Here is a 15,651-nt window from a genome sequence, read left to right on the forward strand (position 1 = left end):
AAGGTGGGTGCATCACGAGGACAGGAGATTGAGACCATCCTGGCTAACATGGTGAAACCCCGTCTCTACTAAAAATACAAAAAATTAGCCAGGCGAGGTGCGGGCGCCTGTACTCCCAGCTGCTTGCCAGGCTGAGGCAGGAGAATGGCATGAACCTGGGAGGTGGAGCTTTCAGTGAGCTGAGATCGCACCACTACACTCCAGTCTGGGCGACAAAGCAAGACTCCATCTCAAAAAAAAAAAAAACAAAAACAAAAAAAGAATTCACTAAATTTGGATCACATCCTATTAAAATACAGCAAGTCTCATCGGATTTCTGCAATTTTATTTCTATCTCACTTAAGAAATGTGACCAATGGCAGCTTGCTTATTAGTGACTTTATGAATTAGAAACATTACAAGAACATTTTAACATTTTTTAAAAACATTAGCAAAAGCTTATACATTATAATTATGTGTGCTTTAACAGTAAATCTACAAAAATCTGTGTTATTCCAGTGTCATCTAAATGACGGGTTGGCAAACTTTTTCTGTAAAGGGCTAAATAGTAAATTTTAGGGTTTCTGGGCCATACAGTCTTTGTTACACCTATTCAACTTTGCTATGAAGCACAGAAGCAGCCATAGATAATATATAAACGAAGAAACATGGCTATGTTCCAATAAAACTTTATAAAAATAGGTGGCAGACTGAATTTGGTCTAGACCCTATTTTCTGACTCCAGATCTAGACAAACAAAATACTGTTTCAGTGACAGGATTATTTTCAGAGTTCCTTTAATTACCAATGAAATAAGGATTAAACTCTTGAAGCAAAAATAAAACAGTATTGCTGTTTTGCTTTTCCAGAAGTCAGACCCAAGGAAAGTACAACCATCTATGGTGGTCTAACAGCTTCCGTCTGATAGAGCCAAGGATGTGAATATAGTAGAGGCAGAAGGGATAAATTTAGATGCACTAGAAAGAACACACTACTTCTTGACCACAAATATCTCTTACCTGTTGACGGAAGCTTAATCTGAAAGATTTAAGCCATTATCTCCTAAATTAAAAGGATATACAAAATGTCTTTTCTACTGAGTTTTGTTGGAGGTAAACACAATGGCAAAAATGAAAAACTCAGGCCGGGTGTGGTGGCTCACGCCTGTAATTCCAGCACTTTGGGAGGCCGAGGCGGGTGGATCACGAGGTGAGGAGTTCAAGACCAGCCTGGCCAAGATGGTGAAACCCCGTCTCTACTAAAAGTACAAAAATTAGCTGGGCGTGGTGGTGGGTGCTTGTAATCCCAGATACTCTGGAGGCTGAGGCAGAGAATTGCTTGAACCCGGGAGGCGGAGGTTGCAGTGAGCTGAGATCACGCCACTGCACTCCAGCCTGAGCAACACAGCGAGACTCCGTCTCAAAATAAAAAATAAAAACAAAGAAAAGAGAAACTCAGATGGTGGCTATCAGAATCATCCAAACTAGCTCAAAATTTTGCTTAAATCTGGCTGAGAAGCAATAAGAAGCAACATCTATACATGTGTCTTTTGCTCATGTCCCTCCTGATTCTGAAACATTAATTTGATGGCATATTTTAAACACTGAAGCTCCATGGTCATGCACAACAATCACCAGTAAGATATAATAATTTTACGGATCACTTGAGGTCAGGAGTTCGAGACCAGCCTGGCCAACATGGTAAAACCCCATCTCTACTAAAAATACAAAAATTAGCCACAGGGCATGGAAGTGCACACCTGTAGTCCCAGCTACTCAGGCGGCTAAGGCAGGAGAATCACTTGAACCCAGGAGGCGGAGGTTGCAGTGAGCTGAGATTATGCCACTACACTCCAGTCTGGGTGACAGAGGGAGACTCCTTCTCAAAAAAAAAAAAAAAAAAAAAAAAAAGGGCCGGGTGAAGTGGCTCAGGCCTGTAATCCCAGCACTTTGGGAGGCTGAGGTGGGCGGATCACCTGAGGTCAGGAGCTCGAGATCAGCCTGACCAACGTGGCGAAACTGAGATCGCGACACTGCACTCCAGCCTAGACAACAGAGACTTTGTCTCAAAAAAAAAAAAAAAAAAAAAAGAGATATAATAATTTTGAAAATCAAGCAAGAAAGTACTTTATAAATGGTAAAGCACCATATAAATAAGTTACTATCACCACACAGTAGGTAGAAAACTTGAAATAGAAGTCTTACCACTCTAGATGGTTTTCTTCTGTTGATGCGCTGGCAGTCAATACTATATAATGTCTGAAGAATTTTCAGCAACAATCAGACAAAAAAGCCAGAAAAATTGTTACAGCCTGCTTTTTAATCATCCCCTTTTTTCCCTCCCTCTCACTGAACAAATGAGCTAATAAAGGCACACAGTTTATGAAAATTAAATGTGCTCTGATTTTCACAAAATTAATTCTAGGTCCTACAAGTAAAAAACAATTCACTTTAAAAAGTCACTAATACTGGATTAGATACTACCAGAATAAAGAAACACTCTTATCTCTTAGGATTTTTGTTAATCTATTCTCTCTTGCTTAAGAAATAAAAGAGCTGTCACCTGCCATATATTAACTATGTTTAACATTCTTCTTTAAAAAAAAAAAATCACATACATACAAAATACAAAATTTCACATACCTATACTTTTGAAAGAAATTCGGTGGCTCAAGTAGTTTGGACCAATCTGATTTTCCTTGAAGAATTTCATCTGTGACTGCAAGACCTAAATTAAAAAAAAAAAAAAAAAAGAAGAAGAAGAAGAAGAAGAAGAAGAATGATTTTGAAAAGGGACCAGCTCTTAAATCACTCTACTACTACAAAATCTCAGACTCCACCAGACGAAATTTTTTTTTTTTTCTTTTTTTGAGACAGAGTCTCACTCTGTCACCCAGGCTGGAGTGTGGTGGATCTATCTCGGCTCACTGCAACCTCTACCTCCTGGGTTCAAGCGATTCTCCTGCCCCAGCCTCCTGAGTATCTGGGATTACAGGTGCCCACCACCACTTCCGGCTAATTTTTGTGAGACAGGGTTTCACCAGGTTGGCTAGGCTGGTCTTGAACTCCTGACCTCAGGTCATCTGCTCGCCTCGGCCTCCCAAAGTGCTAGGATTATAGGCATGAGCCATCGCGCCCGGCCCAACAAACTCTTGAGTAACAAAATATAAATATATATTATGTTGTTTCTTAGAACACAAAAAATTAGTTTCAACCAGACTGGGCTGGCTCCATTTTTGGCCTTAATATTATCATATACTTTTGAAAACTCATTACTAAAGAACAAAATAACCATACTTGAAAGAAGTTTTAGAAAGAATAGGTATAACTCTTAACTGCCAATCCATAGCTGCAACAGAGAATAAAACTGTCAACCAAAAACTTGTGGGAATATGTAAATGGCAACAGGGCCACATGTTTACCTTGTTTAAATTCTTCTACCATTACTGTTCGAGTTGATGTGGACACATTATACGTAGAATTCTGTTGTGGGTAGGCAGGGGTGATTATGGGCATGAGATGATACCTATCTGATGGATTTACCTGTGAAATTAGAAGCAGAATAACTGATCTATTCTCCTATTTCAGTTGTCCTCACTTCATTTCCCCAAAAGTCTGAAGAATATGAAATATAAATTTAATACTACATTTCCTCAAGTTTAAGAAGTACATTTTCCCTCCCCAACTGCATTTATTTCTGAAGTTGGATATGTCTGATAGTCAAAGTCAAAGGAAATACTGCAGAAGTATATTTTTCCTCAGAAAAGCTGTTAAATTGATGTGCATCTTATAAACAATGATCTCTTATAATCAAGGAAATACAGTATTATAACTACAAAAAGCATTATCTGGTTTAATGGTTCTCAATACTTTTTCACCACCCACTCAATGGATGACTTCCCCTTGGTTACCTAGAGGAATGAGCACTCACTCTAAAAGCAAATTAAAATGCAAGATATGGGAGAATTATGCTACCCTGGAACAATGAATCTGCTTTAAATTGTATTGCAAAGTAAATCTTTTATTATACTTTAGTACTTTATTATTAGTAACCAATTACTTTTTTTTTTTGAGACGAAGTCTCAACTCGTCACCCAGGCTGGAGTACAGTGGCACAATCTCGGCTCACTGCAACCTGTGCCTCTGGGGTTCAGGTGATTCTCGTGCCTCAGCCTCCAGAGTAGCTGGAACTACAGGTGTGCACCACCACGCCCGGCTAATTTTTTATATTTTCAGTAGAGAGGGGGTTTCACCACGTTGGCCAGGCTGGTCTTGAACTCCTGACCTCAGGTGATCCACCCGCCTCGGCCTCCCAAAGAGCTGGGATTACAGGCGTGAACCATCATGCCCAGCCAAGTATCCAATTACTTTTGAGACATTTTTTCCACACTGGATTATGACACTGTCTATGAGACACCCACTCATCTTACATGGGCGATTTTTAATGACATAACATTTGGATCAGCATTAGTGATCCTAATCATCTGCACAAAAAACAAAACAAAAACCACAGCAGAAGGAGGAAGAGGACTATAGTTATATAGAAGGAAGAACAGAGACAAGAGGAACTATCTTTAACTAGACTGTAATTTAGTGAAATGTCCTCTTCCTTAAAAGGTTTAAAGAAACTCCATAATAAATCACATACCCGAGGATCCCAGACAGGCAAATTCAAATTGCTTTCTTCTGGTTGCTTCAGCAGCACAGGATTTGGCCATTCCCTGACATGAATAAGGCAAATTAACTTACACATGATCTCACTTCAGGTACTACATGAAACCTTATAATTATTAGATTGTTCTAACCTTCTACAGAGTGAATGTTCTGGGTATTTGGTATTAAAGGAAAAAAAGGCCGAGCATGGTGGCTCATGCCTGTAATCCCAGCACTCTGGGAAGCTGAGGCAGGCAGATCACCTGAGCTCAGGAGTTCGAGACCATCCTGGGCAACATGGAGAAATCCTGTCTCTACTAAAAACACAAAAATTAGCCATGCCTAGTGGTGCACGCTTATAGTCCCAGGTACTCAGGAGGCTGAGGTGAGAGGATCACTTGAGCCCAGGAGGCGGAGGCTGCAGTGAGCTGAGATGCATGCACTCTAGCCTGGGCAACAGAGTGAGACCCTGTCTCAATTAAAAAAAAAAAAAAAAAAAGGGCTAGGTAAGAAAGTATACAAAGGAAAGGCTGCTCATTTTAATGCAGTGTTCTCTGAAAGGGCAAATATTACTTTTCATTAACTGTAACTAATTTACACCTGAATCTTTCACTTCCTTCTCATTTGCTTTCATGGATTTAATTCCGATAATTTAGTAACAGCAACAGCCAACATTTACTGAAAATACTAATATATCAATGTGATTATCATCTCCATTTTACAAATGAGGAAAGCTTAAACGACCTCTACATAACTAGTAATTTGCAAAGCCAAACTTATTTTAACTGCTCTCCCAAGCTAAAGGCCCACATTTACAAATCCCTGGAAGAAGGTGCCAATTAGATGTCCCACCATTGCCTCAAAGTTGATGTTTTATACTTTTAACTTTACAAAGCAATGTAAAACAACAGAAAAAGTCTATGTATAGCTCTTAAATTTCCAAACAAACTTACGCATAGGTAGAGATTAGTAAACACTCAAAGTACACATGTAAATACTTACCACTTGGAAAAAACTAAAAAGAACTTATGAACTAAAGTAGATGCTGCTGCATTTGGATACAATTGGCAAGTTCTTGCAACTAGCATTGCCCAGGAGACACCACCAAGGAATCCTAGCATGTTGGAATAAATACCACGTCCTAGAAAATCAATATATTTGTTAATTATTATTAGGACCTACTATCTGTGACATTCTTTTTTTTTCTGCTCTTTACAAGGTGAATGAATATCCGTGACATTCAACAAGGTAACTTTATTCATAAGACGGTTGGTTGGAAATTTTCCCCTATAAACAAAACATTAAAACTGATAAGCAGACCTTCACATTAGGCCCACAGTCTAATTAGCAAACCATAAATTGCTAATCTTACCCTCCTTACTTTCCCTTCTAATACAGACACCTCAGTTCTTTGCCTCAGTTCCAACTGCTCAACTGGGCTCCACTGATACTACATTGAAATTCCCCATTTTTCACTATTTAGGATTGAGAGAAAAATGAAAGGAAGGAGACATTTGGAGAGACAATGGGGAAGAATGAATATTTAATTAATAATCATATTCATGGGTATTTTTAAATCAAGTATAAAGCTGGAGACTTACTTCAGTATTTCACAGAATTTGGATACCTCTCCATAAAGTAGAATACACCACTGATATCATTCATTTCTATTTTTTTTTTTTTCTTTTTTTAAGAGATGGGCTCTCACTCTGTCACCCAGACTGGAGTGAACTGGCACAATCATAATTCACTGTAGCCTCAAACTCCTGGGCTCAACTGATCCTCCACCTCAGCCTCTTGCGTAGCTATGATTACAGGGGTGCACCACCATGGTTGTCATGACCGTTTTTTATATAGCTATCTATATTATGTCCCGCCAAGCAAGCAAAAGAAAAAAACCTACAAAATACCAATTTCAGATGTGGTAAATATGAAAAATATGCATCTAACTGACAAAACATAGCATTTAATCTTTAAAGAAGGGCAAATTGTTCATGTTATCCCTTCAGTGCAAATTTTACTTTATCTTAAGTATACAAGACACTTGAGCCCAAGGACAAATTCTACTTGCTTACTATCTTTTTAGACCTGCACTGTCCAATATGGTAGCCACAAGCCATGTGTTGCTATTTTTTAACTTGTAACAGCTTTATTGAGATGTAATTCACATACCATAAGATTCGTCCATTTAAAGTACACAATTCAATGGTTTTTTAGTATACTGAGAGTTGTGCAATCATCAACATGATCAATACTAGAATGTTTTCAGCACCCCGAAAAGAAACCTTTAACTGTCACACTCAGCCAGTCACTGTGGCTCACACCTGTAATCCCACCACTTTTGGAGGCCAAGGCAGGAGGACTGGTTGAGCTCAGGAGTTTGAGACCAGCCTAGCTAACATAGCAACACCTCGTCTCTGCTAAAAAATAAATAAATAAAATAAAATAAAATAAAATAAAATAAGCCGGGTGTAGTGGCATATGCCTGTAGTTCTAGCTACTCGGGAGGCTAGAGTGGAAGGATCGCTTGGGCCCAGAAGGTTGAGGCTGCAGTGAGCTATAATTGCACCACTGCATTCCGGTCTGGGAGACAGAGCAAGCCCCTGTCTAAAAAAATAAAATGAAATAAAATATAAAGGCATACCTCGTTTTGTTGTGTTTTGCTTTATTACACTTCACAGATACTGAGTTTTTTACAAACTGAAGGTTTGCGGCAACCTTGAGTTGAGAAAATCTTTCAGCACCATTTTTCCAAGAGCATAAGCTCTCACTTCATGTCTCTGTGTCACATTTTAGTAATTCTCACAATATTTCAAACTTTTTCATTATTATTATATCTGTTATGGTGATTTGTGATTAGTGATCTTTGATGTTACTATTGTAATTGTTTTGGGGCACCACAAACTGAGCCCATATAAGACGGTGAACTTGGTAAATGTGTATGTTCTGAATGCTCCACCAACTGGTCATTACCCATCTCTCTCCCTCTCCTCAGGTCTCCCTACTCCTTGAGACACAACAATACTTAAATTAGGCCAATTAAGAACCCTTAATGGCCTCTAAGTGTTCAAGTAAAAGAAAGAGTCTTATGTCTCTCACTTTAAATCAAAAACTAGAAAAGATTAAGCTCAGTGAAAAAGGCATGCTGAAAGTTATGATAGTCCGAAAGCTATGCCCCTTGTGCCAATCAGTTAACCAAGCTGTGAATGCCAAGGAAAAGTTATTGACAGAAATTACAAGTGCTACTCTCCAGTGAATATACGAATGACAAAAAAAGTAAAACTGCTTTATTGCTGACAGAAAAAAAAAATTTTTTTTTGAGACGGAGTCTCGCTTTGTCGCCCAGGCTGGAGTGCAGTGGTGCGATCTCAGCTCACCACAACCTCTGCCTCCTGGGTTCAAGTGATTCTCCTGCCTCAGCTTCCCGAGTAGCTGGGATTATAGGCACGTGCCACCACACTCGGCTAATTTTTGTATTTTTAGTAGAGATGGGGTTTCACTATGTTGGTCAGGCTGATCTCGAACTCCTGACCTCATGATCCGCTCGCCTCGGCCTCCCAAGTAGTGGGATTACAGCTGTGAGCCACTGCGCCTGGCTGCTGATAGAAAATTTTAACGGTCTGGATGGAAGATCAAACAAGACACAATGTTTCCTTAGGCCAAAGTCTAATCCAGAGCAAAGCCCTAACTTCTCTTCAATCATATGAAGGCTGAGAGAGGTGAGGAAGGTGCAGAAGAAAAGTCTGAAGCTAGTAAAGATTGGTTCATAAGGTTTAAGGAAAGAAGCCATCTCCACAACTAAAAGTGCAACAAGTGCTGATGCAGAAGTTGCAGGAAGTTATCCAGAAGATCTAGCTAAAATCATTGAGGAAGGTGGCTACACTAAACAACAAATTATCAATGTAGATGAAACAGCCTTATACTGGAAGAAGATGCCATCTAGGACTTTCACAGCTAGAGAGGAGAAGCTTGGTTTCAAAGCTTCAAAGGATAGGTGATTCTCTTGTTAGAGGCTAATGCAGCTGGTGACTTTAAATTGAAGCTGGCCGGGCATGGTGGCTCATGCTTGTAATCCCAGCACTTTGGGAGGCCAAGGCAGGCAGATCACCTGAGGTCAGGACTTCAAGATCAGCCTGGCCAACATGGTAAAACCCTATCTCTACTAAAAATACAAAAATTAGCCAGGTGTGGTGGCACATGCCTGTAATTCCAGCTACTCGGGAGGCTGAGGCAGGAGAATCACTTGAACCCAGGAGGCGGTGGTTGCCGTGAGCTGAGATTGCGCCATTGCACTCCAGCCTGGGCGAGAGAGTGAGACTCCATCTCAAAAAAAAAAAAAAAAAAAAAAAAATGAAGCCAATGCTCATTTAACATTCCCAAAATGCCAGCGCCCTTAAGAATGATGCTCACTCTACTGTCTGTGCTGTACAAACAGAACAACAAAGCCTAGATGACAGCACAGCTGTTTACAGCATGGTTTACTGAGTATTTTAAAGCCCACTGGTGAGATCTACTGCTCAGAAAAAAAAAAGATTCCTTTCTAAGTAGGACTGCTCTTTGACAATGCACCTAGTCACCCACGAGCTCCAGTGGACACATACTAGGAGATTAAAGTTACTTTCATGTCTGCTAATACAGCATCTATTCTGTAGCCCATGGATCAAGGAGTTATCTTCTTGTTTTACCATTTAAGAAACACATTTTGGAGCCGGGCTTGATGGCTCACGCCTGTAATCCCAGCACTTTGGGAGGCCGAGGTGAGCGGATCACAAGGTCAGGAGTTGGAGACCAGCCTGACAAACATGGTGAAACCCCGTCTCTACCAAAAATACAAAAAATTACCCGGGCATGGTGGTGCGTGCCTATAATCCCAGCTACTTGGTAGGCTGAGGCAGGAGAATCACTTGAACCCGGGAGGCAGAGGTTGGTGTGAGCCAAGATTGCACCATTGCACTCCAGCCTTGGCGACAGAGCAAGACTCCGTCTCAAAAAAAGAAAAAAAAAAAAAAGACTACAGTATAGTGTAAATGTAACTTTTATATGCACTGGGAAACAAAAAAAAAAATTGTAATTTGCTTTACTGCAGTTGTCTGGAACCAAACCTACAATATCTCAGAGGTGTGCTTAAATAATAATACAGAATGTGTTGTGCCAGCTCAGTGGTAAGCAAAGGGATTTTTATGAACCTAAATATATAAACTATATATATAAACTAGTAACAGTTCCAGGCTTTATTAGAAAAGTGTTATAAGGTAAAAACAAGTGAAAGTCATCACTGTAGACTCTTCACTTAATGAACACCTACTACAGTATAAACCAGACTCTTTGCTGGTGGGAATACAAAGATACGTAAGATGGTGTTACCCACAGGGAGGGTATCAGTCTTCAAGTTCTGAATTATTCTGACTGCCTGACTGAACCTAAGATGGAAAGTCAGGGCTTTAAGTTTTTACCCAAGGGAGGAAGAGGTATACTACTTATCAAAACACCATAACCACTGTACTTGAAAAGCAAATAGCTATTCCAGAGTTTATTGGCCCTTAACCTCCAACAATATCATTAGGTTCAGAGTTTCTATATATGCTTCTTTCACTGGCAAGAGAAAATTAGAATTTTATAATGCAAACATAAAAGACTAGGGATACTTACGTTTTGCCCATAATTTGACAGCTCTTAGGGTGAGTCTAAAAGTTTCTTTATTTGGCACTAAATGCAAAATTTCATCAGTAACTCTACAACCTGAAAAAGACAAAGCATTCATTTTTCACTATGCAGCAAATTCTCAGTTAATTCAAATGCCCTCCTAACTTCCAGACTCTCGAATGCTAAAAATATGAAAGATAAAACATTGGGGCTTATTTTATGTACATGAAATTTACCACTTATGAGAAATCAGTTTGCTTTAGGATAATTAAAAAAGACATGGGTAATGCAATCCAAAATGAGATGTGCCTGAGTATTTTTTAGTTTTCTTCCTTGACTATTAATCAAATACCTCCCAATTACAACACTGTAATTACTTCAATGTAAACCTTTTCCACAAATACTGTAATTTACTGTTACAATCTGGAAATACACCAAAGTGCAATAATGATTCGGTCAAACAAGACACTATAAAACATTGGTTCTCAATCCCAGCCCTTTGGTAGGCTGAGGTGGGTGGATCACCTGAGGTCAGGCGCTCGAGACCAGTCTGGCCAAAATGGTGAAACCCTGTCTCTACTAAACATACAAAAATTAGCCAGGTGTGGTGGTGGGCATCTATATTCCCAGCTACTCAAAGGGCTGAGGCAGGAGAATCGCTTGAACCCGGGAGGCGGAGGTTGTAGTGAGCTGAGATCACGCCACTGCACTCCAGCCTGGGCAACAGAGTGAGACTCTGTCTCAAAAAAAAAAAAAGACATTAGTTCTCAAAGTATGGTCTGGGTACCCCTGGGAATCTGTGAGGTCAAACTTTTTTTATAATAATACTAAGGCTTTTTTCACCGTGTTAACATTTGCACTGATGGTGCAAAAGAAACAGTGGATAAAACTGCAGGTACCTTGGCAGTCAATCAAGATGGGGCAACAGCGTGAACCCGGGAGGCGGAGTTTGCAGTGAGCCGAGATCGCGCCACTGCACTCCAGCCTGGGCGACAGAGCGAGACTCCCGTCTCAAAAAAAAAAAACAAAAAAAAAAACAAAAAACACATGGGGCAATAAACTGCACTAGCAGAAACAAATATCTTCACCACCACACACTTGCAGTTAAAAATAAAGGTGGGGAAAGAACATGTGAAACTGTGTGAGTTGTAAGCTCAACTACCTGCTTTTTTCAAGGAACACCAGTTTCACTTGAAAAAAATAACTGGCAGATAAACTATAGTTATTCAGTTAGGTATTTCCTTAAAAATGGACAAAAGGAACCTCTCAGTTCAACTAAAACAAATGACAAAATTTGTTGCCAATAATAAAATTTAAGCTTTCAAGTTAAATCTGAATTTCAGACAACTTTTATCTGTTACTATGAGCTTGACACCTTTCCATACTTTTCTGTTGAGACTGGTCACTAATGAATGCTGGTTTTTTTTTTTTTCACATTTTATAGTGAAATGTGTATTAACATTTGGAACATCCAAATAACTTTGTGAACCAATATTTTCCAAATGACCAAGGCATGATAGTACAAAATCATGCATGAATAAAGGGACCACTCAAAGAACAAGACAGATCAGTGGACTGTCATGTAACAGAATACAACAAGTTTGATATGATTTTAGATTCCATACTCTAACCTTTAAGAAACTATCATTTTTATTCAGCAACAAAACGGAACAAATACAGATAAACCTCACAAACATGCCAAATGAAAGAACCCTTACGCAAAAGACCACATAGGATTATTTTTATATGAAACATCTTTAAGAGGCAAATCTACAAAGAAATAAAGCAGATTAGTGGTTGCCTGGGACTGTGGATTGGAAGGGGAAATGACTGCAAATGGGTATAAAGGATCTTTTGAGGGTGATAAAATATTCTAACATTGGATTGTAGTGTACTAAAGACCAGTGAAGTCCGGGCACGGTGGCTCATGCCTGTAATCCCAGCACTTTGGGAGGCTGAGGTTGGCATCACCTGATATCGAGAGTTTGAGGCCAGCCTGACCACCATGGAGAAACCCCGTCCCTATTAAAAATACAAAAAGATCAGCCAGGCGTGGTGGCACATGCCTGTAATTTCAGCTACTCAGGAGGCTGAGGCAGGAGAATCGCTTCAACCCAGAGGCGGAGGTTGCAGAGAGCTGAGATCGCGCCATCGCACTCCAGCCTGGGTAACAGTGTGAGACTCCGTCTCAAAAAAAAGAAAAGAAAAGAAAAGAAAAAGACCAGTGAGGTGTATAATGGTATGTAATTATATCTCAATAAAACTGTTAAAAAGAAAAAAAATGTTACTGGCCAAGTTTAAGAAGAATATCCATAATTATCTGAAAAGGCTATTAAAACACTCTTCCCTTTTCCAACTAAGAGGACAGATTTTTTCTTTCTTTTTTGAGACGGAGACTCGCTCTGTCACCCTGGCTGGATTGCGGTGGCATGATCTCAGCTCACCACAACCTCCGCCTTCTGGGTTCAAGTGATTTTCCTGCCTCAGCCTCCCGAGTAGCTGGGATTACAGGTAAGCACCACCATACTTGGCTCGTTTTTTATTTTTAATAGAGATGGGGTTTTACCATGTTGTCCAGGCTGGTCTCAAACTCCTGACCTCAGGTGATCTGCCTGCCTCGGCCTGCCAAAGTGCTGGGATTAGAGGCATAAGCCACTGTGCCTGGCCTCTTTTTTTTTTTTTTTTGAGACAGGGTCTCACTCTGTCACCTAAGCTAGACTGCAGTGGCGTAATCACGGCTCACTGCAGCCTCCACCTCGGGGGCTCAGGTGATCCTCTCACCTCAGCCTCCTGAGTAGCTGGAACTACAGGTGAGTGCCACTACATCCAACTAAATGTTTTTTATTTTTGGTAGAGATGGGGTTTCACCATGTTATCCTAGCTGGTCTGGAAACTCCTGGGCTCAAGTAATCCATTCACCTTGGCCTCCCAAAGTGCTGGGATTATAGGCGTGGGCCACCACGCCCGGCCAGATTTTATTCTTATATGTTAACCAAAACAAAATATTACAATCAATTGTAGACACAAATGAGAATCTAGCTGTCTTCTATCAGGCCTAATATTAAAGAGACTTGCAAAATGTTAAAAAAAAAAAAAAAAAAGAAGCCATTCTTCACACACAAAAGTTTATATTAATTTAAAATGGGTTCATTATTTATAAATGAATAAGTACTTTTTAAATTTCTCAGTTTTTATTTCTAACATGGTAAATATTGACAGATATAACCCACATAAACAAAAGCTTTTTGGGGTCCTCCATAAGAAGTCTTGAGACCAGTAAGTTTGAGAACCACTAATATAAATATACACAGCCTTTCAAATAAATTTGTGGTTTTTAGGATTCTTAAATGTGGTCACATTATCTATATAAGGAAAATTACATTTTAAACTGAGTCCAATCTCCAAAATTGAATAGTCAATTCAGCAAAAGTATCTATATTTCTCTAATTGTTCTGAAGCAGGTATCTGAGATTTCTTTTTAGAAGCTTACCATTTAAGCTGCGAATACACCTTATATCAAGGCTTCTCAGGCGAGAGTCGTCTCTTAGATCTAAATTATCTGATATGGTTTGTATTGCCAGTCTTGCAAAGACTAGATCAATCTTTGGAAAGATGTGAAAAAAGAGAAAAAAATTACATTTTCTCCTTTTAATCCATCCTCTCCCATCCCACCATAAAAATGTGAAAAGCTTTGGTTATGAGTTTGGGAAGTTCTACCAAAGCTTCGATAGGCCTATGTAGGCAGTCTCACATGGGAAAATCACTATAAAGTTGTGTTAAGGTAATTAAACTTTCAAATTAATGAAAGCATTTAAATGTTAACATACATGCCAAGCAGAAAAAAAAATCAAAGCCTTATGAGCAAATTTCTAGATAAAGATAGAAGATCCAACACACACTTACATTCACTCCCTCTTGAAACCTCACTAAAATACCACGAAAATTTAATTTTATTTTTGTGTTTAGTATTATTTTGATGTTAAAGGCAAAATTCACTAGGACAAAGAACAGCAAGTGACAAACAAAAGCTATGAAAGCTGGAAAGCAGATGGACAAGTGGTAACAGACCCAGTAGACCTAAGAAAGCAGATAAAAATGTCATATCTAGGAAATAAGGTCAGGAGGCTGTAAATAAATGCAGACAAAAATAAAAAGGAACATTTAAAGAATAAAATAGTATTCTTAGAAATTAAAAATATGGGCCAGGCGCGGTGGCTCATGCCTGTAATCCCAGCACTTTGGGAGGCCAAGGTGGGCGGATCACGAGGTCAGGAGATTGAGACCATCCTGGCTAACACGGTGAAACCCCGTCTCTACTAAAAATACAAAAAATTAGCCAGGTGTGGTGGTGTGTGCCTGGAATCCTAGCCACTCAGGAGGCTCAGGTGGAAGGATCACTTGAACCCAGGTGCTCAAAGGTGCAGTGAGCTATGATTGTGTCACTATACTCCAGCCTTGGCCATAGAGTTAGACCCCATCTCTTCATTTAAAAAAAAAAAAGAGATTACTTGATTTTTTAAAATATGCATTTATGTTAAGCCTGATTTCAGAAAACAAACTTACAAGTTTAAACAGTTCAATTGTAAAGTCAGAAAAATATTAAACACTTACTTCAATACCATCAAATTCAAATTTTATAACAGGTACAAAGGCATCTTCTACAGCCTACAAAAAAGGAAAACAATTATAACACATAGGTGTAATCCCTTCTTTATCCTTCCTAACTACCAATAATGTGAATATCTTTACTCCCGATTTGTATTTTAACCACATAGATGTAATCCCTTCTTTATCCTAACTACCAATAATGTGAATATCTTTACTCCCGATTTGTATTTTAACTCAATAGACAAAGTGAAAATGTTTTTGGTCTTACATTCCAGGTAAGTATTTCTACTTTGTGACCTGTATTATGTAAGATACACAAAATGCCTGTTACAGTATCTAATTTATTATCCCTCTAAAAATATTCCTCAGAACTGGAAAGCAAAACTGCTATCGTCTGCAGCCATAAAAAACGGTGAGTTCATGTTCTTTGCAGGGACATGGATGAAACTGGAAGCCATCATTCTCAGCAAACATAGGAACAGAAAACCAAACACAGCATGTTCTCACTCATAAGTAAGAGTTGAACAATGAGAACACATGGACACAGGGAGAGAAACATCACACATTGGGGCCTGTCGGGGGGTGGGGGACAAGGGAGGGAGAACATTACGACAAATACCTAATGCATGCAGGGCTTAAAACCTAGATAACGGGTTGATAGGTGCAGCAAACCACCATGGCACATGTATACCTATGTAACAAACCTGCACGTTCTGCACATGGTATTCTAGAACTTAAAGTAAAATAAAAAAAACAAACGAAAAAACAA

The 15,651-nt window shown here is 39.3% G+C and overlaps 1 protein-coding gene across 13 annotated transcripts in view; it reads right to left on the reverse strand.

The window, feature by feature from the left end:
• Positions 1–15,651, reverse strand: part of PAPOLG (poly(A) polymerase gamma) — a 42,342-nt gene that overhangs the window by 13,115 nt on the left and 13,576 nt on the right. For 5 of the 13 annotated variants that reach the window (XR_010149518.1, XM_515496.8, XM_009442509.5 and 2 more), the window contains exons 6-13: positions 14,886–14,939; positions 13,765–13,876; positions 10,281–10,370; positions 5,634–5,772; positions 4,627–4,699; positions 3,401–3,521; positions 2,622–2,706; positions 2,184–2,237 (exon numbers count right to left, since the gene is read on the reverse strand). Coding sequence is in view for 6 of the 13 variants with exons in the window: in XM_515496.8 (XP_515496.3) it covers positions 2,184–2,237; positions 2,622–2,706; positions 3,401–3,521; positions 4,627–4,699; positions 5,634–5,772; positions 10,281–10,370; positions 13,765–13,876; positions 14,886–14,939 (728 nt within the window). In the remaining 7 variants the exon portion in view is untranslated. The remainder of the gene's footprint in view (positions 1–2,183; positions 2,238–2,621; positions 2,707–3,400; positions 3,522–4,626; positions 4,700–5,633; positions 5,773–10,280; positions 10,371–13,764; positions 13,877–14,885; positions 14,940–15,651) is intronic. The other 8 variants (XR_010149519.1, XM_063789860.1, XM_016948578.4 and 5 more) reach the window with 4 other exon arrangements.

Source organism: Pan troglodytes, chromosome 12 (genome assembly GCF_028858775.2).
Source record: "Pan troglodytes isolate AG18354 chromosome 12, NHGRI_mPanTro3-v2.0_pri, whole genome shotgun sequence".
Taxonomy (NCBI): domain Eukaryota; kingdom Metazoa; phylum Chordata; class Mammalia; order Primates; family Hominidae; genus Pan; species Pan troglodytes.